Here is a 23797-nt window from a genome sequence, read left to right as displayed (position 1 = left end):
CCCTTTTCTTCTTTCTTTTTTTTTTTTCAATCTTTAATCTACACTTACATGAAGAATATAATGTTTACTAGGCTCTCCCCTATACCAGGTCCCCCCTATAAACCACTTTACAGTCACTGTCCATCAGCATAGCAAAATGTTGTAGAATCACTACTTGTCTTCTCGTGTTGTACAGCCCTCCCCTTTCTCCCTTTCCCCCCTATGCATACTAATCTTAATACCCCCTTTCTTCTTCCCCCCAACTTATCCTTCCCTACCCACCCATCCTCCCCAGTCCCTTTCCCTTTGGTACCTGTTAGTCCATTTTTGGGTTCTGTAATTCCGCTGCTGTTTTGTTCCTTCAGTTTTTTCCTTTGCCCCGTTGGAGGGGGAGCGGCTGGGAGGCTATTTATCTCCGTAAGGGGCCTCTGTGCTCCCTGCTGCCCAGGGGGTTAGAGTGCCCAGAGATCCCCAGATTCCCTGCCTCTGGACGAAGTGTCCTGCCCTGCCCCTTTAAGACTTCCAAAAAGCACTCTCCAAACCAAAACAATAACAGCAACAGCAATAACAACAACAAAAATAAATAAATAATTAATTAATTAAAAAAAAAAAAAAGAAAAACGCACAATTTTCTTTGTCCTCAGGTGCCGGTCTCAGGCACCCGCTCACCGGTCTTGCTTCCCTGTTTCCCTAGTATTGGGGTCCCTGTCCCTTTAAGACTTCCAAAAAGCACTCGCCAAAAAAAAAAAAAAAAAAAAAAGGCTGCTTCCGTTTCTTTGTTCTCCGGCGTCAGCCTCAGGCGCCCGCTCACCGGTCCCGCCGCCCTGTCTCCCTAGTATCCAGGGCCCCGCGCATGCACTGTGTCTGCGCTCTGGTCCGGATGGCTGGGGCTGGGTGTTCAGCAGTCCTGGGCTCCCTCTCCCTCCCTGCTGACTCCTCTCCTCCTGCTGGGAGCCGGGGGGAGGGGCGCCCAGGTCCCGCCGGGCCGGAGCTCGTATCTTACCCCCTTCGTGAGGCGCTGGGTTCTCGTAGGTGTGGATGTGGTCTGGATGTTGTCCTGTGTCCTCTGGTCTCTATTTTAGGAAGAGTTGTCTTTGTTATATTTTCATAGATATATGTGGTTTTGGGAGGAGATTTCTGCTGCTCTACTCATGCCGCCATCTTGGCTCCCTCCCATATTTCTTTTTCAAACTGGGCTCCTGCATTCTTAGGGTACATTCCTAAGAGTGGAATTCCTGGGTCAAGTGGTATTTCTATTTTGAGTTTTTTGAGGAACCTTCATACTGCTTTCTACAATGGTTGAACTATTTTAAATTCCCACCAGCAGTGTAGGGGGGTTCCCCTGTCTCCGCATCCTTGGCAGCATTTGTTATTCCTAGTCTTTTCTATGTTGACCATCCTAACTGATGTGAGGTGGTATCTTGTTGTGGTTTTAATTTGCATTTCTCTGATGATTAGTGATGTGGAGCATCTTTTCATATGTCTGTTGGTCATCTGAATTTCTTCTTTTTTAAAAAAATTTTTTTATTAAGGTATTATTGATATGCACTGTTATGAAGGTTTCACATGAAAAAACAATGTGGTTTCTACATTTACCCATATTATCAAGTCCCCACCCATATCCCAATGCAGTCATTGTCCATCAGTGTAGTAAGATGCCACAGATTCACTATTTGCCTACTCTGTGCTACACTGTTCTCCCCGTGATCCCCCACACCATGTGTGCTAAACATAATACCCCTCAATCCCCTTCTCCCTCCCTCCACATCTGCCCTCCCACACCCCTCCCCTTTGGTGACCGCTAGTTAATTCTTGGAGTCTATGAGTCTGCTGCTATTTTGTTCCTTCAGTTTTGCTTTGCTGTTATACTCCACAAATGAGGGAAATCATTTGGCACTTGTCTTTCTCCACCTGGCTTATTTCACTGAGCGTAATGCCCTCCAGGTCCATCCATGTTGTTGCAAATGGTAGGATTTGTTTCTTCTTATGGCTGAATAATATACCATTGTGTATATGTACCACATCTTCTTTATCCATTCATCTACTGATGGACACTTAGTTTGCTTCCATATCTTGGCTATTGTAAAAAGTGCTGTGATAAACATAGGGGTGCATATGTTTTTGAATCTGAGAAGTTGTATTCTTTGGGTAAATCCCAAGGAGTGGGATTCCTGGGTCAAATAGTATTTCTATTTTTAATTTTTTGAGGAACCTTCATACTGCTTCCCATGATGGTTGAACTATTTTACATTCCCACCAGCAGTGTAGGAGGGTTCCCCTTTCTCCGCATTCTCACCAGCATTTGCTGTTCCTAGTCTTTTCTATGTTGGCCATCCTTACTGGTGTGAGGTGATATCTCATTGTGGTTTTAATTTGCATTTCCCTGATGGTTACTGATGTGGAGCATCTTTTCATGTGCCTGTTGGCCATCTGGATTTATTCTTCAAAGAAGTGTCTGTTCATATCCTCTGCCCATTTAACAGGATTATTTGCTTTTTGGGTGTCGAGGCATGTGAGATACGTTAACCCCTTGTTGTATGTCATTTACAAATACATTCTCCCATACTGTAGGATGCCTTTTTGTTCTGCTGATGGTGTCCTTTGCTGTACAGAAGCTTTTTAGCATGATATAGTCCCATTTGTTCATTTTTTATTTTGATTCCCTTGCCCAAGGAGATGCATTCAGGAAAAAGTTGCTCATGTTTATGTTGAAGAGGGTTTTGCCTATGTTTTCTTCTAAGAGTTTTATGGCTTCATGATTTACATTCAGGTCTTTGATGCATTTTGAGTTTACTTTTGTATGGGTTTAGACAATAATCCAGTTTCATTCTCTTACATGTAGCTGTCCTGTTTTGCCAGCACCAGTTGTTGAAGAGGCTGTCTTTTCCCCATTGTATATCCATGGCTCCTTTATCATATATTAATTGACCATATATGCTTGGGTTTATATCTGGGCTCTCTAGTCTGTTCCATTGGTCTGTTGGTCTGTTCTCGTGCCAGTACCAACTTGCCTTGATTACTGTGGCTTCACAGTCGAGCTTGAAGTCAGGGAGCATAACCCCCCAGCTTTATTCTTCCTTCTCAGGATTGCTTTGGCTATTCGGGTCTTTTGTGGTTCCATATGAATTTAGAACTATTTCATCTAGTTCATTGAAGAATGCTGTTAGTATTTTGATAGGGATTGCATTGAATCTGTAGATTGCTTTAGGCAGGATGGCCATTTTGACAATACTAATTCTTCCTATCCATGAGCACGGGATGTGTTTCCATTTATTGATATTTTCTTTAATTTCTCTCATGAGTGTCTTGTAGTTTTCAGAGTAGAGGTCTTTTACTTCCTTGGTTAAGTTTATTCCCAGGTATTTTATTCTTTTTGATGCAATTGTAAATGGAATTATTTTCCTGATTTCTCTTTCTGTTAGTTCATCATTAGTGTATAGGAATGCAACAGATTTCTGTGCATTAATATTGTATCCTGCAACTCTGTTGGATTCAGGTATTAGATCTAGTAGTTTTGGAGTGGGTTCTTTAGGGTTTTTTATATACAATATCATGTCATCTGAAAAAGTGACAGTTTAACTTCTTCTGTATCAATCTTGATGCCTTTTATTTCTTTGTGTTTGATTGCTGTGGCAAGGACCTCCAGAACTATGTTGAATAAAAGTGGGGAGAGTGGGCATCCTTGTCTTGTTCGTAATCTTAAAGGAAAGGCTTTCAGCTTCTTGCTGTTATGTATGATGTTGGCTGTGGGTTTGTCATATATTGTCTTTATTATGTTGAGGTATTTGCCCTCTATACCCATTTTGTTGAGAGTTTTTTTATCATGAATGGATGGTGAATTTTGTCTAATGCTTTTTCGGCATCTATGGAGATGATCATGTGGGTTTTGTCCTTTTTGTTGATGTGGTGGATGATATTGATGGATTTTCTAATGTTGTACCATCTTTGCATCCCTGAAATAAATCCTTCTTGATCATGATGGATGATCTTTCAGATGTATTTTTGAATTCGATTTGCTAATATTTTGTTGAATATTTTTGCATCTATGTTCATCAGGAATATTGGTCTGTAATTTTCTTTTTTTGTGGTGTCTTTGCCTGGTTTTGGTATTAGAGTGATCCTGGCCTCATAGAATCAGTTTGGAAGTATTCCTTCCTCTTTTACTTTTCGGAAACCTTTAAGGAGGATGGGTATTAGGTCTTCACTAAATGTTTGATAAAATCCAGCAGTGAAACCATGTGGTCCACAGGTTTTGTTCTTAGGTAGTTTTTTGATTACCACTTCAATTTCCTTGCTGGTAATTGGTCTGTTTAGATTTTCCGTTTCTTTCTGGGTCAGCCTTGGAAGGTTGTATTTTTCTAGAAAGTTATCCATTTCTTCTAAGTTATCTAGTTTATCATATAATTTTTCATAGTATTCTCTCATAATTCTTTGTATTTCTGTGGTGTCCGTAGTGATTTTTCCTTTCTCATTTCTGATTCTGTTTATGTGTGTAGACTCTTTTTTTCTTGATAAGTCTGGCCTGGGGTTTATCTATTTTGTTTATTTTCTTGAAGAACAAGCTCTTGCTTTCATTGATTCTTTCTGTTGTTTTATTCTTCTCGATTTTATTTATTTCTGCTCTAATCCTTATTATGTCCTTTCTACTGACTTTGGGCCTCATTTGTTCCTCTTTTTTCTAGTTTCGTTAATTGTGATTTTAGACTGTTCATATGGGATTGTTCTTTTCTTAGGTAGGCCTGTAGTGTAATATATTTCCCTCTTAGCACGGCCTTTGCTTCGTCCCACAGATTTTGCAGTGTTGAATTACTGCTTTCATTTGTCTGCATATATTGCATGATCTCTGTTTTTATTTCATTATTGATCCATTGATTATTTAGGAGCGTGTTGTTAAGCCTCCATGTGTTTGTGTGATTTTTCATTTTCTTTGCATAATTTATTTCTAGTTTCATACCTTTGTCATCTGAGAAGCTGGTTGGTAGAATTTCTAATCTTTCTTAATTTACTGATGCTTTTTTTGTGGCCTACTACATGATCTATTGTTGAAATGTTCTGTGTGCACTTGAGAAGAATGTGAGTCCTGTTCTTTTTGGATAGTGTGTTCTATAGATGTCTCTGAGGTCCATCTGTTCTAATACATTGTTCAGTGACTCTGTCTCCCTACTTATTTTTTGTCTGGTTGATCTGTCCTTTGGAATGATGGTGTGTAAAGTCTCCTAAAAGAATGCATTGCATTCTGTTTCCCTCTTTAATTCTGTTAGTATTTGTTTTACACATATAGGTGATCCTATGTTGGGTGCACAGATCTTTATAATAGTTATATCCTCTTGTTGGACTGATCCCTTTATCATTATGTAATGTCCTTCTTTGTCTCTTGTTACTTTCTTTGTTTTGAAGTCTACTTTGTCTGATACTAGTACTGCAACTCCTGCTTTTTTCTCCCTATTAGTTGCATGAAATATCTTTTTCCATGCCTTCACTTTTAGTCTGTGTATGTCTTTGGATTTGAAGTGAGCCTCCTGTCGGTAGCATATAGATGGGTCTTGTTTTTTTATCCATTCTGTGACTCTATGTCTTTCGATTGGTGCATTCAGACCATTTACATTTAGGGTGATTATCGATAGGTATGTAAGTACTGCCATTTCAGGTTTTAGATTTGTGGTTTCCAAAGTTTCAAGGGTAATTCCCTTACTATCTGACAGTCTAACTCACTTAGTATGCTATTACAAACACAACCTAAAGGTTCTTCTTTTTTCTCCTTTTTCTTCGTCCTCCATTCTTTATTTATTCGGTATCATATTCTGTACTCTTTGTCTATCCATTGACTGACTTTGGGGGTAGTTGATTTGATTTTATACTTGCTTAGTAATTAAATTGTTTTACTTTGCTGCGGTTTTATTTCTACTGGTGACAGCTATTTAGCCTTCGGAATACTTCCATCTATAGCAGTCTCTCCAACGTGCACTGTAGATGTGGTTTGTGGGAGGTAAATTCTCTCAGCTTTTGCTTATATGAAAACTGTTTAATCCCTCCTTCAAATTTTAATGATAGTCTTGCTGGTAGAGTATTCTTGGCTCAAGGTCCTTCTGCTTCATTGCATTAAATATATCATGCCATTCTCTTCTGGCCTGTAAGGTTTCTGTTGAGAAGTCTAATGATAGCCTGATGGGTTTTCCTTTGCAGGTGATCTTATTTCTCTCTCTAGCTGGTTTTAAAAGTCTGTCCTTATCCTTGATCTTTGCCATTTTAATTATTATATGTCTTGGTGTCTTCCTTGGGTCCCTTGTTTTGGAGATCTGTGCACCTCCATGGTCTGAGAGAATATCTCCTTCCCAGATTGGGGTAGTTTTCAGCAGTTACCTCCTCAAAGATACTTTCTATCCCTTTTTTTTCTGTCTTCTTCTTCTGGTACTCCTATAATGCGAATATTGTTCCTTTTGGATTGGTCAATATTCTTTTATTCCTAGAGATGCTTTTTCTTTCTGTAACTCAGTTTCTTTGTATTCCTCTTCTCTAACTTCTATTTCATTTGCCATCTCTTCTACTACTTCTAATATGCTTTTAAATTCCTCCATTATATGTTTCATTTCAGATACGGAATTTCTTAATGATTGAATCTCTGTTCTAAACTCGTCCCTAAGTTCTTCAATATTTTTCTCTACCTCCATGAGCATGTTAATGATTTTTATTTTGAATTCTCTTTCAGGAAGATTGGTGAGTTCAGGTTCATGTGACCCTTTTTCTCATGTTTGCAAGATTTTTGTTTGATCCAGGTTCCTTTGACATTTCATATTTGTATGTGACACCTTCTAGTGCCCAGAAGCTCTAGTCTGTGGAGCTACTCAGCCCCTGGATTGATGTCGGGGGTGTTGAGGGTCGCAGGGGAGCGGTGCTGTTGCTTGGGGGGAGGAAAGAGCTGTTTCCTGATTCTGCACTGCAGTGTCTCTCACCACTGTCAGAATCAGTGGGCCAAACACACAGGTGTAAGCCTCTGCACTTTGCGTCTGTAGCTGCCTCAGGTGTTCTCTCCCTCTGGCTGGCCTGACGCCAGGGCAGGGACTGTCGGTTTTCGAGCCCTTGCCGGCAGACCAGGAGGAAAGTGCAGCAGGGTGTGTATCACTGTGGGGGGTCTTGGAGCTGAGTAGCCAGCCAGGGGGATGGAGCGCCCAAAGCTCCTGAAGATTCTCAACGTGCTGGGCAGAGTGCACCCAGACAACCTTGTCCAACTATTCCTTCTGCGCAGCAAGCTCTGTGTAAACCCCGCCCCTTCTGCAGGTCTCTCACTACTAGGAAGCCTCTTAGACTGCCAGTCTTTCCTTTGTCCCAGAGCAGCTGGATGTGGATCCCTGTCCTCCACAGATGGCTGGAATCTCAGGCTTTCCAAGTATTCCGCCTGTCTTAGCTTTCCAGCCCTACTAATCTCTAGAGCACTTTGCAATGTAGGTTCCTGCTCCCAGAGCAGATCTCCAGGACTGGGTGTTCAGCAGTCCTAGGCTTCCACCCCCTTCCCTCTCTATTTCTCTTCCTCCTGCCAGTCAGCTGGGGTTGGGGAAGGGCTTTGGTTCCGCTGGATCAAGGCTTTGGTATGTACCCTGTTTTATGAGGTCTGCTGTGTTCTCCAGGTGTATGCAGTCCTGTGCAGCCTTCTTTCCTGTTGCTCTCTTAGGATTAGTTGTATTAACTATATTTTCGTGATATATGTTGTTTTGGGAGGAGCTCTCTCTCACCTCTCATGCCACCATCTTGAATTGCCAAACTTACCTGTTTTTACAAATATTCTTTTTTTATTTGGGATGGCCTTCAGGGGGTTCTTGGAAAGTGCAGTGGGAGTCCTAAGACCAGCCCCTTGCCACTTCTTAGTACCACGACTTTATGTCTGCTATAACAAGGATGATGACATAATTTATCATTCAGGTTAAGGCATTTTTGATGGTGAAAGGGGATGCTAATGTTGTAATAGTCCCAGGCAAACCACGATGAATGGGATATGTGGTCATCCTAGCTATAATTAAAGACAGATGAATGTCTTCTTAACTGATATAATCAGGATTTGGGATTATGGCATTGCCTGTTGCCTAATACTTGACCTGTGTGTGGCGGTGAAACATTGCCATTCACATTTGAGATTAGAGATAGCACCGACTGTTGGTTGGATTGAGGTGCTGAGTCCGCCGTGGAACTGAGAATATTAGTACATTATAAAAACTAATGTTTGTAAAGTACTTTACAGTTTATAATGTTTGCTTCATGTATATTCAGTTTTGATCTTCACAGTAGCTCTGCTAGGTAGGGTGGGCTTTCTTACCCCTGTTTTCAGAAAATGAAAGCAGAGCTTTTTAAATGAATTTCTCACATAGATAGTAAGGGGCAGAATTAGACTTGAACCCTCTACTTTCAGCATCTATATCTTGTATTTTTCTTTTGTGTTTTTTTGTTAGTTTTTTTCTTTGAATGGGAATGTTCTCTTGTTAGTGTGACAAGATATTGTGGAATCTTTGGAGAATGTTGCAGCACAAAAAGTCCATGTGACCTGGAGGTCTCATGAATAACTTATTTCTGGCAAGTTTTCTTCCTATGTTGTTTGTTAAAATAGCTTACAGCCCAAAGTTTATCTTTCTGTATTTTAATTATAAGAAAAAGTTGATGTTGTTGTGTCAGGCTCTTTATCTGATTTTGTAAATGCTAGTCAGTGACTCCTTAAAGATATTTTTCCTTTGATTTCTAAAATGCTATTGAAAAACCATTATATGGACATGTTCAGGTGATTCACAGAAAAAAAGTGGGAATATCAGAAGAGATGTTTAAGGTGACAGATGTGACTTAGATTATTGGAGATTTAAAGTTGGGGTGGCAACTTTACTTTTCATTTAGAATATAAGTTAAAAATGACCTAAAGGAATTTTTTTTTCAAAATTGTTCTTTCTTTTCCAGAATTAAGAGAAATTTCCCTTTTTCTAAATAGTTTGCCCTTTTATCCCTGGGAATAGACTTTATTTTGCTCCAGTTTTAAACAGATGCACTCCCAGGGTTTTTAGTTATTTTGATTGGGAGCCATGGACAATAGCAAATGCATTTTCCATCATGCTTATTTGATTTGGTGGCAAGAAATGATGGCTACTTTTTTTTACCTTGGAGTGAGTTTGAATGGAGGATGTTCAAGTTCAAGTTCTAGTTCAAGTTATAGCTCAGTGCTTTCAAGCTTAAAAAAAGACAGAACTCCTAGTAAGCAATACATTTACATCAGGACCCAGCATACACACATATTATGTGTGAGTATAACTTGGAATCAACTTTACCAAATCACGCTTATCCTTACTATATTCTAAGTAATTTTTCCATTTTATTTTCCATGTGATATTTTCCATTTTATTCCATTCCATTAAAAAAATTGTTAATTGCAACCAGCAATTGATTGAGCAAAATGCATTTCCTGAACCACTGTTGGGTTGCAATGTGTAGTTTTGAAAAATAGAATTCAAGTAATTGCCTTTAAAAGTGCAACCTTAAAGAAACCGTATACCCTTTAGCAGTCACTTCCTTATTTCCCATCCCGCACCCCAGCCATAAAAAACCACTAATCTTTCTGTCTCTGTGGATTTTCGTATTCTGGATATTTCATATAAATGGAATCATACAGTATCTGATCTTTTATGATTAGCTTTTTTCACATGGCATGATGTTTTCAAGGTTCTATGTAGCTATGTGTCAGTACTTCATTCTTTTTTTTTTGGTGGAATAATATCCCATTGTATGGGTAAAGAAGTTTTCTTAAATGACCTTACTGCCTACGTCTAATCCATCTTCTGCAGCTCTTAAAGTTCTTTTCTGCTTTACTGGGCAGTCTTTCCATTTTTGAACTGATCTAGCTTGATCCCTCCTCTACCTTAAGATCTGCAGAAGCCTTCATTCAGAACCTCACCTCCTTCTCAATCAGATCAGTTATACTTTATCCCTCACAGTACCTTGAACTTGAATATCCTCCATTGTTTCGTCAGAGAAACCTTTCCTGACCACACCAATCTAAAGATACACACATACCTAACCTGACTGTCCAGTATTTTCTTTAAATCTCTAATACTCATTATCTGATTACCCAGTGCATATGCTTTATTATCTGTCCTCCCAGTAAAATATTCTGTGCAAGTTGTGACCTCACCTAGAACAGAGCCTGACATGTAGGAGATCAATAATATTTGTTGAATGAATAGATGAAAATTATCTTCAATTTAATGGAAATGTTGTAAGCAGGGAAGTGACAAGGTCTATTATATTTTTAAAAACAACACTGTGGCTGCTATGAAGAAAGAATTTTAGGTTGGTTCCCCCTCACCCCTAATAAAAAGCAATCTTAGCCTGTCTAGGCAACAGCTTTATCATTTGCTGTGTTTAATGACAATTCCAGCTAGTATTTATGTGTTGAATTAGAAATTTTATCCCACTCCCCCTTCCACCTGGAGAGTGGATTAAAATAACTAGTTCAGAAGGAAAATGTTTTACACCCTTCTGTATCTCACGTTCTATAATAATTTTCTTAACTGATTCTTTTTTCACTAAAAATACTTCTGCTTTGCTTTTAAGTTATAGAAGGTATGAAATTGTTTTGTTTTCTTCCTACTAGGTTATCTAGAACCCCACTTTCAGTCTTCATGAAAGATTTATTCAGATGATTGTTTCTCCCTGGTCCTCTGTGGTGGTGCCTTACACCCTCTAGTGGATGAGGACTGGGAAACGCCACAGCATCTAGTATTGCTGCACTTTTCTCAAACCATGTCATCAGCTCCATCAGCTCCAGGCTTACTATTGCGTTTTAGATCATTTCATTCTGCAAGTAGTTCATAAGCTTTTTCCTTTTGGGAAAGACCATTTTATTTCTTCTGCTACTTACTGCCATGTGTCTAAATAACATGCTTATTCTGCTATTTCTTGATTTATCAATTTTAGACACTGTCCTTTGGCTTCCTACTTTTAGTGATGAGAAATAACCAGTTTTCTAGACACTCTCCTTCCTTCTAATAAAGCTATACCATAATGTTCATTCACTGTAAGTGTAGTTATTTAGTATTTTAATTAATTAATTTTTATTAAGGTATTATTGATATACAGTCTTACGAAGGTTTCACATGAAAAACAATGTGGTTAGTACATTCACCCATATTATGAAGTCCCCCCTGCATACCCCATTGCAGTCACTGTCCATCAATGTAGTAAGATGTCACAGAGTCACTGTTTGCCTTCTTTGTGCTACACTGTCTTCCCCATGGTCCACCCCACACCATGTGTGCCTATCTCCTTCTCCATCCCTCCCCACATGCCTCTCCCATCCCTCCCCTTTGGTAACTGCTAGTCCCTTCTTGGAGTCTGTGAGTCTGCTGCTGTTTTGTTCCTTCAGTTTTGCTTTGTTGTTATACTCCACAAATGAGTATCATTTGGTACTTGTCTTTCTCCGCCTGGCTTATTTCACTGAGCATAATATCCTCCAGCTCCATTCATGTTGTTGCAAATGGTAGGATTTGTTTTCCTCTTATGGCTGAAATATTCCATTGTGTATATGTACCACATCTTCTTTATCCAATTATCTACTGATGGATACTTAGGTTGTTTCCATTTATAGTGCTTCAGTAAACATAGGAGTACATATGTCTCTTTCAAACTGGGCTCCTGCATTCTTAGGGTAAATTCCTAAGAGTGGAATTCCTGGGTCAAATGGTATTTCTATTTTGAGTTTTTTGAGGAGCCTCCATACTGCTTTCCACGATGGTTGAATTATTTTACATTCCCACCAGCAGTGTAGGAGAGTTCCCCTTTCCCCACATCCTCACCAACATTTGTTGTTGTTTGTCTTTTGGATGGAGGCCATCCTAACTGATGTGAGGTGATATCTCATTGTGGTTTTAATTTTCATTTCTCTGATGATGTGATGTGGAGCATCTTTTCATGTGCTTGTTGGCCACCTGAATTTCTTTGGAGAAGTGGCTGTTCAGCTTCTCGGCCCATTTTTTAATTGGCTCATTTGCTTTTTGTTTGTTGAGGTGCGTGAGCTCTTTAAATATTTTGGATGTCAACCCCTTATCGGATATGTCATTTATGAATATATTCTCCCATACTGTAGGGTGCCTTTTTGTTCTACTAATGGTGTCCTTTGCTGTACAGACGCTTTTTAGCATGATGTAGTCCCATTTGTTCATTTTTGCTTTTGTTTCCCTTGCCTAAGGAGATATGTTCATGAAGAAGTTGCTCATGTTTATGTCCAAGAGAGTTTTGCCTATGTTTTTTTCTGAGAGTTATATGGTTTCATGACTTACATTCAGGTCTTTGATCCATTTTGAGTTTACTTTTGTATGGGGTTAGACAATAATCCAGTCTCATTCTCTTACATGTAGCTGTCCTGTTTTGCCAGCACCAGTTGTTGAAGAGGCTGTCTTTTCCCCATTGTATATCCATGGCTCCTTTATCATATATTAATTGACCATATATGCTTGGGTTTATATCTGGGCTCTAGTCTGTTCCATTGGTCTGTTGGTCTGTTCTCGTGCCAGTACCAACTTGCCTTGATTACTGTGGCTTCACAGTCGAGCTTGAAGTCAGGGAGCGTAACCCCCCAGCTTTATTCTTCCTTCTCAGGATTGCTTTGGCTATTTGGGTCTTTTGTGGTTCCATATGAATTTAGAACTATTTCATCTAGTTCATTGAAGAATGCTGTTAGTATTTTGATAGGGATTGCATTGAATCTGTAGATTGCTTTAGGCAGGATGGCCATTTTGACAATACTAATTCTTCCTATCCATGAGCACGGGATGTGTTTCCATTTATTGATATTTTCTTTAATTTCTCTCATGAGTGTCTTGTAGTTTTCAGAGTGGAGGTCTTTTACTTCCTTGGTTAAGTTTATTCCCAGGTATTTTATTCTTTTTGATGCAATTGTAAATGGAATTATTTTCCTGATTTCTCTTTCTGTTCATCATTAGTGTATAGGAATGCAACAGATTTCTGTGCATTAATATTGTATCCTGCAACTCTGTTGGATTCAGGTATTAGATCTAGTAGTTTTGGAGTGGGTTCTTTAGGGTTTTTTATATACAATATCATGTCATCTGAAAAAGTGACAGTTTAACTTCTTCTGTATCAATCTTGATGCCTTTTATTTCTTTGTGTTTGATTGCTGTGGCAAGGACCTCCAGAACTATGTTGAATAAAAGTGGGGAGAGTGGGCATCCTTGTCTTGTTCGTAATCTTAAAGGAAAGGCTTTCAGCTTCTTGCTGTTATGTATGATGTTGGCTGTGGGTTTGTCATATATTGTCTTTATTATGTTGAGGTATTTGCCCTCTATACCCATTTTGTTGAGAGTTTTTTATCATGAATGGATGGTGAATTTTGTCTAATGCTTTTTCGGCATCTATGGAGATGATCATGTGGGTTTTGTCCTTCTTTTTGTTGATGTGGTGGATGATATTGATGGATTTTCTAATGTTGTACCATCCTTGCATCCCTGAAATAAATCCTTCTTGATCATGATGGATGATCTTTCAGATGTATTTTTGAATTCGATTTGCTAATATTTTGTTGAATATTTTTGCATCTATGTTCATCAGGAATATTGGTCTGTAATTTTCTTTTTTTGTGGTGTCTTTGCCTGGTTTTGGTATTAGAGTGATCCTGGCCTCATAGAATCAGTTTGGAAGTATTCCTTCCTCTTTTACTTTTCGGAAACCTTTAAGGAGGATGGGTATTAGGTCTTCACTAAATGTTTGATAAAATCCAGCAGTGAAACCATGTGGTCCACAGGTTTTGTTCTTAGGTAGTTTTTTGATTACCACTTCAATTTCCTTGCTGGTAATTGGTCTGTTTAGATTTTCCGTTTCTTTCTGGGTCAGCCTTGGAAGGTTGTATTTTTCTAGAAAGTTATCCATTTCTTCTAAGTTATCTAGTTTATCATATAATTTTTCATAGTATTCTCTCATAATTCTTTGTATTTCTGTGGTGTCCGTAGTGATTTTTCCTTTCTCATTTCTGATTCTGTTTATGTGTGTAGACTCTTTTTTTCTTGATAAGTCTGGCCTGGGGTTTATCTATTTTGTTTATTTTCTTGAAGAACAAGCTCTTGCTTTCATTGATTCTTTCTGTTGTTTTATTCTTCTCGATTTTATTTATTTCTGCTCTAATCCTTATTATGTCCTTTCTACTAACTTTGGGCCTCATTTGTTCCTCTTTTTTCTAGTTTCGTTAATTGTGATTTTAGACTGTTCATATGGGATTGTTCTTTTCTTAGGTAGGCCTGTACTGTAATATATTTCCCTCTTAGCACGGCCTTTGCTTCGTCCCACAGATTTTGCAGTGTTGAATTACTGCTTTCATTTGTCTGCATATATTGCATGATCTCTGTTTTTATTTCATTATTGATCCATTGATTATTTAGGAGCGTGTTGTTAAGCCTCCATGTGTTTGTGTGATTTTTCGTTTTCTTTGCATAATTTATTTCTAGTTTTGTACCTTTGTGATCTCCGAAACTGGTTGTCACAATTTCAGTCTTTTTTAATTTACTGAGCTTCTTTTTGTCACCTAGTGTATGGTCTATTGTTGAAAATGTTCCATGTGCACTTGAGAAGAATGTGTATTCTGCTGCTTTTGGGTGTAGTGTTCTGTAGATGTCCGTTAGGTCCATCTGTTCTAATGTGTTCTTCAATTCCTCTGTCTCCTTATTTTCTGTCTGGTTGATCTGTCCTTTGGAGTGAGTGGAATGTTGAAGTCTCCTAGAATGAATGCATTGTATTCTATTTCCCATTGTAATTCTGATAGTATTTGTTTCACATATGTAGGTGATCCTATGTTGGGTGCATAGATATTTATAATGGTTATATCCTGTTGTTGGATTGATTCCTTTATCATTATGTGATGTCCTTCTTTGTCTCTTGTGACTTTCTTTCTTTTGGTGTCTATTTTGTCTGATACAAGTACCGCAACTCCTGCTTTTTTCTCCCTATTAGTTGCATGAAATATCTTTTTCCATGCCTTCACTTTTAGTCTGTGTATGTCTTTGGATTTGAAGTGAGTCTCTTGTAGGTAGCATATAGACAGGTCTTGTTTTTTTATCCATTCAGTGACTCTATATCTTTTGATTGGTGCATTCAGACCATTTACATTTAGGGTGATTATCAATAGGTATGTAATTATTGCCATTGCAGGCTTTAGATTCTTGGTTACCAAAGGTTCAAGGGTAACTTCCTTACTATCTAAGAGTCTAACTTAACTCACTTAGTATGCTATTACAAACACAATCTAAAGGTTTTTCTTCTTTTTTCTCTCCTCCTTTTTCTTCATCCTCCATTCTTTATTTATTAGGTATCATATTCTGTACTCTTTGTCTATCCCTTGACTGACTTTGGGGGTAGTTGATTTAATTTTGTATTTGCTTAGTAGTTAATTGTTCTACTTTCTTTACTGTCATTTTATTACCTCTGGTGACAGCTATTTAGCCTTAAGAACACTTCCATCTATAGCAGTCCCTCTCAAATATACTGTAGAGATGGTTTTTGGGAGGTAAATTCTCTTAGCTTTTGCTTATCTGAAATTGTTTAATCCCTTCTTCAAATTTAAATTATAATTTTGCTGGGTAGAATATCCTTTGTTCGAGGCCCTTCTGCTTCATTGCATTAAATATATCATGCCACTCCCTTCTGGCCTGTAAGGTTTCTGCTGAGAAGTCTGATGATAGCCTGCTGGGTTTTCCTTTGTATGTGATCTTATTTCTCTCTCTGGGTGCTTTTAATAGTCTTTCTTTATCCTTGATCCTTGCTATTTTAATTATTATATGTCTTGCTGTTTTCTTCCTTGGGTCTCTTGTGTTGGGAGATCTGTGCACCTCGATGGCGTGAGAGACTATCTCCTCTAGTTTGGGAAAGTTTTCAGCAGTTACCTCCTCAAGGACACTTTCTCTGTGTTTTTCTCTGTTTTCTTCTTCTGGTACCCCTATAATGTGAATATTGTTGTGTTTGGGTTGGTCACACAGTTCTGTCAATATTCTTTCATTCCTAGAGATCCTTTTTTCTCTCTGTGCTTCAGCTTCTTTGTATTCCTCTTTAATTTCTATTTCATTTATCATCTCTTCCAATGTATCTAACCTGCTTTTAAAGCCTTCCATTGTATTCCGTAATGATTGGATTTCTGTTCCTGAATTCATTCCTGAGTTCTTGAATATTTTTCTGTACCTCCATGAGCATGTTTATGATTTTATTTTGAAATCTCTTTCAGGAAGATTGATGAACTCAACTGCACTTGACCCTTTTTCTGCTGTTTGTGGTATTTTGGGTTGAACCAGGTTTCTTTGACATTTCGTATTTGTATCTGGCAACCTTTAGTGCCCAGAAGCTTAGTCTCTGGTGCTGTTCAGCCCCTGGACCAATGTCGGGAGTTGCAGGGGAGCAGTTCTGGTGCCTGGGGGGAGGAAAGAGCTGTTACCTGCTTCCCGGCTGCTATACCTGTCTCCACTGCCAGAACCAGTGGGCCGAACACCTAGGTATAAGCCTTTATGCTTTGATTTTGTAGCTGCTGTTGGCGGGGCTTCCCTCTGACTGATCTGACGCCAGGGCAGTGATCAACGAATCATGGCGTCAAGCAGATCTGGATTCAAATTCTAGTTTGGGCCTCATATTTAACCTCTCTGAGACTTGGGGCCTCATTTGTAAAATGGATGTGTTTTTGTAGAATTGCTGATAAATATTAACTAGAAAACATGCCAGAGCCTAGCTCAGTGCCCTTGGCTTCTCTGGAAGAGAGAACAGGTTGTCAGGCAGTAGAGGTTGGCCACCCGCCCTGTCCAGTACTCCTGCTAAATGGTATGGGGAGCTCATCACTGGGGCTTGGGCCTCCATAGGACTGATGACCCAGCACTGCAAAGGTACATACATCACATTTATCAACAGTCTAGAGCAGGGATGTGTAAATATTTTCTGTAAAGGGTCAGAGAGCAAATATTTTGGGGTTTTTTTGGGCCATACAGTCTCTGTTGCAGCTACCCAACTGTGCTGCTTTTGCATGTAAGCGGCTATAGATAATGTGTAAACGAATGGGTGTGGCTGTGTTCTCATAAAACCTGATTTGTGGGCTCTGAAATTTGAATTTTACATAATTTTCAGATATCATGAAATATGCTTTTGATTTCTTTTCAACCATTAAAAATTTTCAAAACCGTCTTAGCTCATGATCTGAATATGGATTGTACAGAAACAGGCAGCAGTGTGGATTTGGCCTGTGGACCATAGTTTACTGACTCTTGATTTATACATTGCTTATTGATAGTGCAGTTTTTGACCCTGTGAAGAATATTTTAATTTAAGAATGATTGCTATTAAGATAGTATCGGTATTAGGAAAGGCTTAATTTTCACAGTAGAAGAAGATAGGATTTTTGTTTTCTTTTTCTCTTAGGAATTGTTACATGTTTACTAGTTTCTTTTCCCTTTATGAAGTGGTTAAAATGCAGTTATCCTAGTCTTAGTAATGACTAAAAAAATTCTAAATAAAGACTGTTTTGTGTAGCGGAAGGACCATGAGTCATGAGGGAGTCAGGAAACTTTGCTTTATCACTAATTTTGTGACTTTGTATATGTCACTTCACCTCTTTGGGTTCTTCAGTTTCCTCATGTAAATGAGAAAGTGGAGACGATAGTATTAGAGATTTTCACCAGCTCTAAGACTGTCACATTCTGTTGTCTGGAATGGTGCTAGTAAAAGATCTTCATCTATGGAAGCTCTAAGAACTTAACCAGTTAGGTTTTTTTAAAGAACAGTTTCATATTGTATTGGAGACTATTTACAAAAGCAGTTTAGTCCTACTGTGCTAATGCTAGCCATTTCTGAAGTGAAACAGTTGTGATTTAAATGTCACGTACCATTATAAATGCTGTCCTCTTCTTGTTCTGCCATTCTGGAAGTTAATCTATTGGGAGAGAAGGTGCAGATGCAAAGAGAAGGTGGCTAGGAAAACTGGAAGAAAAAAAGGCCTATACTGATTATGTAGAAAATTTCATAACTGGAAATCTTTCCTCAAATCTGAGTCACACTGGAAGGACTCTTGGCTCTCCTGGGGTGGGAGGAGAAAAGGGAGGGAGCAATGGAGCAAGGAGCTATGTCTGTTTTTGTCAACAGAGGGCACCCAGAGCAAAAAACAAGTGCTCTGTGATACACAGTGGACCCTGCTCTTCTCCTTAGACGGGCACAGGGCAGCACGCGGTAGAATCACAGTGTGTCTGTCTCTTACATTTTGTTTGATCCGGGTCCATATTCTCAGACATTTTGTCCCATGATGAAGTCAGATACTCTAAATGCAGTCCTAATAATTGTTACTTGCTTCTGCTCTAAGTTCTCTGAAAGTCTTAGAGTGAATTATCTATTTCATGTTGTAAAGTCTGGCTTTTGGGTGAATGTGCAGTATTAGGCTTGAATTTAATTCATTATCCAGTGAGCAGATATTCCTGAAATATCACTGTTCTGAAAGAGCGCCTAATACCTGTGTGGCATATTCTAAGAAGACTGTTCTTATTACCTAGAGTAGTAGTCCTCCAAGTGTAGTTTCCAGACCCACAGCATCTCCTGGGAGCTTATGCAGATGTACAGTCTTGCCCTGCCCCCAACGTACTGAATCAGGAACTCTGTAGATGGGGCCCAGCTCTGTTTCAGCAGTCTCTCCTGCTGATCTATTGCCCACACAAGCTGAGAACCACTACCAGAGAGTAGGGACACAGAGGCTCACTGAAGATCATGACATACCAAGTGCTCTGCTTGGACGTTCATCTTCATTTTCCAGAGGAGAGCACCATGCCTAACAAGCCTCAGTGACTGCCACATCACACATGGAGTGGGTGGTGGGGCCGGGATTGGGGTCCTGGCCTTCCTGACTCCCGAGCCAGGCTGTAGTGTCTGCCAAGAAAGCTGAGAGGCATGGCATAACTTAAGTTGTTTTTTTTTCACGTTCTTAAAATCTTTTTCTTAGAAGTAATATACATTCATCAAAGAAAATTAAGAAAATACAGCAGATCAAAAGAATGAGATAAAAATTGCCTCATTATATTTAAGGTTTTCTTAACTTCTTGTTTATCAGTCTAATCTTGTTTCTACACAGCTTTATTTGCATCTGTACACATTTTTAAATTGCTTACAAAATGTCATCACATTGTGTAAACGTTTGTAGTGTACTTCGTCTTCTCCCTACTTTACTATAAACATCTTTTTGTGCCATTAGTGATTTCTACAGAATTATTTTTCATGGCTCCCTAGCATTCCATTACAAGATTCCATCACAATTCTTCCTAAAGTCTACCTTAAGTTTTTTTGATTCCACGATAGGCTTTTTAGGAGGAATAGGATACTGAGTGCTGTGCTACTTACTTACTCGGAGCAGCTTAAAGTTTGTAATTAAGGTGATAAATACAGATTATGGTTGAAGAGGGAACACAGAGCTGTAGAGGCAACACTAGGCCTGATGTTTGAGGTTCAAGTGAGTCCTGAAATTGGAAAACAAATTGAAGTAAAAAATCCAAAAATATTAGGAATAGACTGGGGATCTGTGAGTAAGATGGGTTAGAACAAATAGTGAGAAAAACAATTGTAAACATCTTGGTGCCTGTGGTCTGCTTTTATTGCTGCCTTTTTGATGTAAAGGCTGATCTGGATGACAGCCTGGAGAAACTGGGCATAAGGCTTTTATAAATAATAGCTATTGTTTATTGAGTATCTTTTCTGCACCAGGTGTCGTATTACTCATTTGCATAGATTTTCCCATTTAATTTGTGTAATAACCACATGCATTAAATGGAGTAATGTTTTTCCCATTTTACTGAAGTGGAAACTGAGAGACTTAAAATAATTTGTTAAGTGCTTTGATTAGAACCCAGATTTTTTCAAACTCTCAAACATGTGCTTTTATAGTGTCATTTCTCTTCTTTTCATCGTGTTGCAGGTCATTAGCCACTGCTAGGGGTTGGGGAGTGATTTCAGTATTTCTCCAGGGAGAGAGGAAAACTGGATGTGGAAGGAAGGACACTGAAGTCAGGATAGAGCAGAAGTAGACTTTTAAAACCCAAGCAAAGCTGTGATGTGACCCAGTTAATTTGGGAAAGGTGGGAGTCTGCACTGGAGACTGTAGCAGGGCAGTGGCAGGAATAGCAAAATGAGTAGTTGATAGGAAGGACTGAGGGCAGGCCTTTGAAAACAAGGGTTGGCTAGAAGAGTCAAATCTCCCTCATTAAATTTCCCTTCCCAAAGGAGTTTGTAATTCCTTTGAAGCACTTTATAACAGCTTTTTTGAGGTGTAAGTTGATACTATACTGTTGACCCATATAAAGTATACAATTCAGTGACTTTTAGTGTATGCACAGAGGTTTTCAACTATCACCACCAGCAATTTTAGAACATTTTCAGCACCCCCAAAAGAAACTGTGTACCCCTTATTCATTTCCCAATTCCTCTATCCCCCTGCCTCACAAACCTTAGGCAAACACTTGTCTACTTTTTGTCTTTACAGATTTCTCCTAGTATGGGCATTTCATATAAATGGACTCAATGTAATAGGTGATCCTTTGTGTCTGGTCTGTTTCCCTTAGCATGTATTCATGCCACCTCCCCCACCCCTTACAGAAGCATCACTCTTACAGAAGCATCAGTCCTTTATTCTTTTTTGTTGCTAAATAATACTCCATTGTATGCACGTATCACATATTCTGCATGTTTGTGTGTGGGGAAGGTGATGGGAACAGGACAATAAATAAGAATTCTTCTTGAAAGTGATGGGCAACCACTGTGAAAACAAAGGTAGCAGGCCCTCTTGAGGAACTGTAATGGCAGTGGTGAATAGGACACTTGGCATCTGCTGCTCTGCGAGTCATGTGTAGCAGGGCAGCAGCTCTTCTGACCTGAACACGTGCAGCATTCAGGGAGCTCATTGTATAAATCTTGTGTGTTGGCCGGTGCCACTGCCCCCTACAATACCTCATGTGGAACTGGAGAGGCCTTTGCTGATCTAATCTGAATACATTTCCCTTGGTTACTGCAGCTCTGCGTCCCCAGAGAGTCCTCTCTTAAGAGCTGACAGTTTGTTGAGTGCTGGCAGTTGCAAGATTATTTCTAACTATACTATTTGTTCGGTGGAGGTTACACCCATCTTGCAGGTTGTGATCCATGGGACAAAAATAGTAACTGTCATTCCTGTATTTTTGGAATGAATACCTCCTCTAAGGCCCCTGTACATCCTCAGCATAGTGTTTGGAGGGCTCCTTTAGCAGGCAAACAATGTGCCCTTTCCTGTGTCAGGTAACTTTACCGTTGTCCCATTGCTTTCTGTTGCTTTCTTTCCTGTTTTAATATCCAAGGAACAGAGAGTCCTGGCCTTCATAAAATGAATGGTCTGGGCCCAGACTGTAAGGTACCAAAACCTTTTTGTATTCCAGAAATGTGGCTGACCTTCTACTGTGCCTGAACTTTCAGTCTAGTTTGGAGAGTAAATTGTCATCACTTGTCCTAACGCCTGGGCTCTTCTATGGCATATCTGCCCTAACGCTGAATGAGAATGTGGGGTAGAGAATAACATCTTAGCCCTCGAGCCATTTTAGTGTCAGAGCTGAATTTTGTTGAGTTTCCTTTGTTCTGCAGATGGGGAAACTGAGTCCCAGAGAGGCTAGATGATCTATCCAAGGCTATATATAGTCTTAACAATTGTGGTATGCTTGCTAGTGGCAGAGCTGGGTCTGTGATTGGGACCTTTCATTCTCAGTTCAGTACTTTTTCCCTAGTATGTTGCTGTTTCCTGATGGATGTGTGCTTTCGTGACCAACGAGTGGCCTAGCCCTGTCCCACCCCCTCAGCAGAGCAGGTTTTTAGATGAGTGTGTGAGTTTGACAGATTAGGATTATAATGATGAAAATTCGTTAGGGAGAAAGAGAGCAGCAGCATTAGTTTGAGAGTGGGTACCACTCACGAATAGAACCCAGCCTCTCTGGTTTTGCCCAGTGCAGTTGCTAGTGAATGTCTGTGTTTTTGATTATATGATTATAATTCCTTCAGAGCCCCATGTCTGTTTGCTAAAAATACTCGTGCTGCTGCACTAGCCCAACAAGCAGTAATCTTCAGTGCTTGCCTTGAAATGTTCAGTCACGGTTGCCAACTCCATGCTTGGTATGTCTTCCTGATAAAAGGTGAAGAGAAAACAACACAGTCCTCCTTCTGTCGACGTTCCCACTCTCCCCTCCAGAATGGGTCTCACGCTCCAGCATGCCTCCAACCCACGCCCCTCACTGCCCGAAGGGCGTCCCAGCAGGCAGTCCCGTCACTGGGGACCACAGCAGAGCAGTTGTTCCATGCTGAGGCCCCCTTGGGTAAGTGCCCTTCCTCCTCCTCACTTTCTGTCTCCTCCCTCACCACGCGAGCTGCTCTGCAGGGAGAGGCTGTGTCCGTCACTCTCTTCCCCCGTCATCTTGCATTGCTCAGCAGGTAGTTGGCCCTCTCACTTTGACATTCTCATGCTATCTCCACTCTGTGACTGTACAGGTAAGGTACTGAAGGCCACTACAGGTGTCAGCTGGCAGTGGTATTTCTTTGTGGAGTTTTTTTCACAGTCCTCACAATAATGTGTAGTGACAGCTATTTACTGAGAGCTTACTATGCATCAGGTACTCACTAAGTACACACACACTCACCCCTGCGATTCCTCATTATTCTTAACTGCTTTCCCAGTGAGGGAGAGGATAGAAGCCGTATTTGGCAGATGAAGAAACTGAGCTTTGGAGGGTTTAGGTCAGAGAGTTAGAAAGTGGTGGAACAGGTATTTAAACCTAGGCCTGACACTGAAGCCTGTGTTTTTAAATAGCCCGTGTGGAACCTCCTTAAGTAATTTGCTGAAAGTTCCTGTGAAAGAGACCTGAGTCACTTATGTTCCTGGGACTTATAAATGGAACATCTGTGTTAGCAAAGGGCATTGGTAGCATAGTTTAAATTCGGCTTTGGGATTATAGAGCAGAAACAAAGGGGAGACACAAGCAGCCTCTGCCACTTCCTGAAGCAGATTTGCTTTGGCCCCATGTTGAGAAATCTTAGCTCCTTGAGTCCACACTGGTTTCAGGTCATTCCTGGTCTTCAAAAGTCCCTGAGAGGTGGGTCTGCCCATCTGTTTCAGGTTGTTTAGGCTGGGCCTAGTCCTGGTTCCCGGAGCCACACCAAGGCGGGCTCCAATTGGGCCTTGTCTGACTTGGTTTCTTAAAGGGACTCCTGTTTAAGTCTTTCAGTAGGAGGCTTTCTTTTCAGTTTTACTTTAGTTATTCCCTCGATTATGGATTTCAATTATTGGAACTTCAGAATTTAGTTGTGGTTGTGTGGAAGAACAAAGGGAAAGCAGTTTTCCATGGCTTTTCAGTGTTGGGTCCCTGTGGAGTCCCCACAGTGTAATAGGTTTGAGGAGCTGCCTCTCTAATTCTCTGCTCAGAGATGAAGTATTTTGTGTATGTCCTTGAAATGAGAGAGAAACTTCTGAGGAAAAGAGAGTTGGTGGGGATAATAAGATTTTGAGGAGACAAGCCCTTTCTACATGCTCCCCTGGGGGGAAAGAATGGAGCCAGGATTGAAGGGCATTGCCTCAACCAATTCAGTTAAGTGGCCCCGTCCTGGATTAATAATGGGCAGACTTCCCAATGGGTTTGGCAAGGTATTGGGTTTCTCCCTGCCCAAACCCTTTCTTCTCTCTTCTGGGCACATGTGTGCTAACATGATTATGGCGAGGTCGCATCTTGCAATAAGATACCCTTTTTAGAAAGGAGGAGCTCATGTTCAAGAGGAGGGG

General features: G+C 39.9%; 1 protein-coding gene across 30 annotated transcripts in view; it reads left to right on the top strand.

Annotated features, from left to right (window-relative positions):
- The window catches only part of RBFOX2 (RNA binding fox-1 homolog 2), a 294708-nt gene that overhangs the window by 101258 nt on the left and 169653 nt on the right, over positions 1-23797 (top strand). For 21 of the 30 annotated variants that reach the window (XR_012121583.1, XM_073213829.1, XM_073213833.1 and 18 more), the window contains exon 3: positions 22161-22340. The exons of the other annotated variants lie outside the window; for them this stretch is intronic. Coding sequence is in view for 20 of the 21 variants with exons in the window: in XM_073213829.1 (XP_073069930.1) it covers positions 22161-22340 (180 nt within the window). In the remaining variant the exon portion in view is untranslated. The remainder of the gene's footprint in view (positions 1-22160; positions 22341-23797) is intronic. 30 annotated transcript variants of the gene reach the window in all.

Source organism: Manis javanica, chromosome 10 (assembly GCF_040802235.1).
Source record: "Manis javanica isolate MJ-LG chromosome 10, MJ_LKY, whole genome shotgun sequence".
NCBI classification, from domain to species: domain Eukaryota; kingdom Metazoa; phylum Chordata; class Mammalia; order Pholidota; family Manidae; genus Manis; species Manis javanica.
The sequence above is the reverse complement of the archived record's forward strand: the minus strand, read 5'-3'. Positions and strand labels throughout refer to the sequence as shown.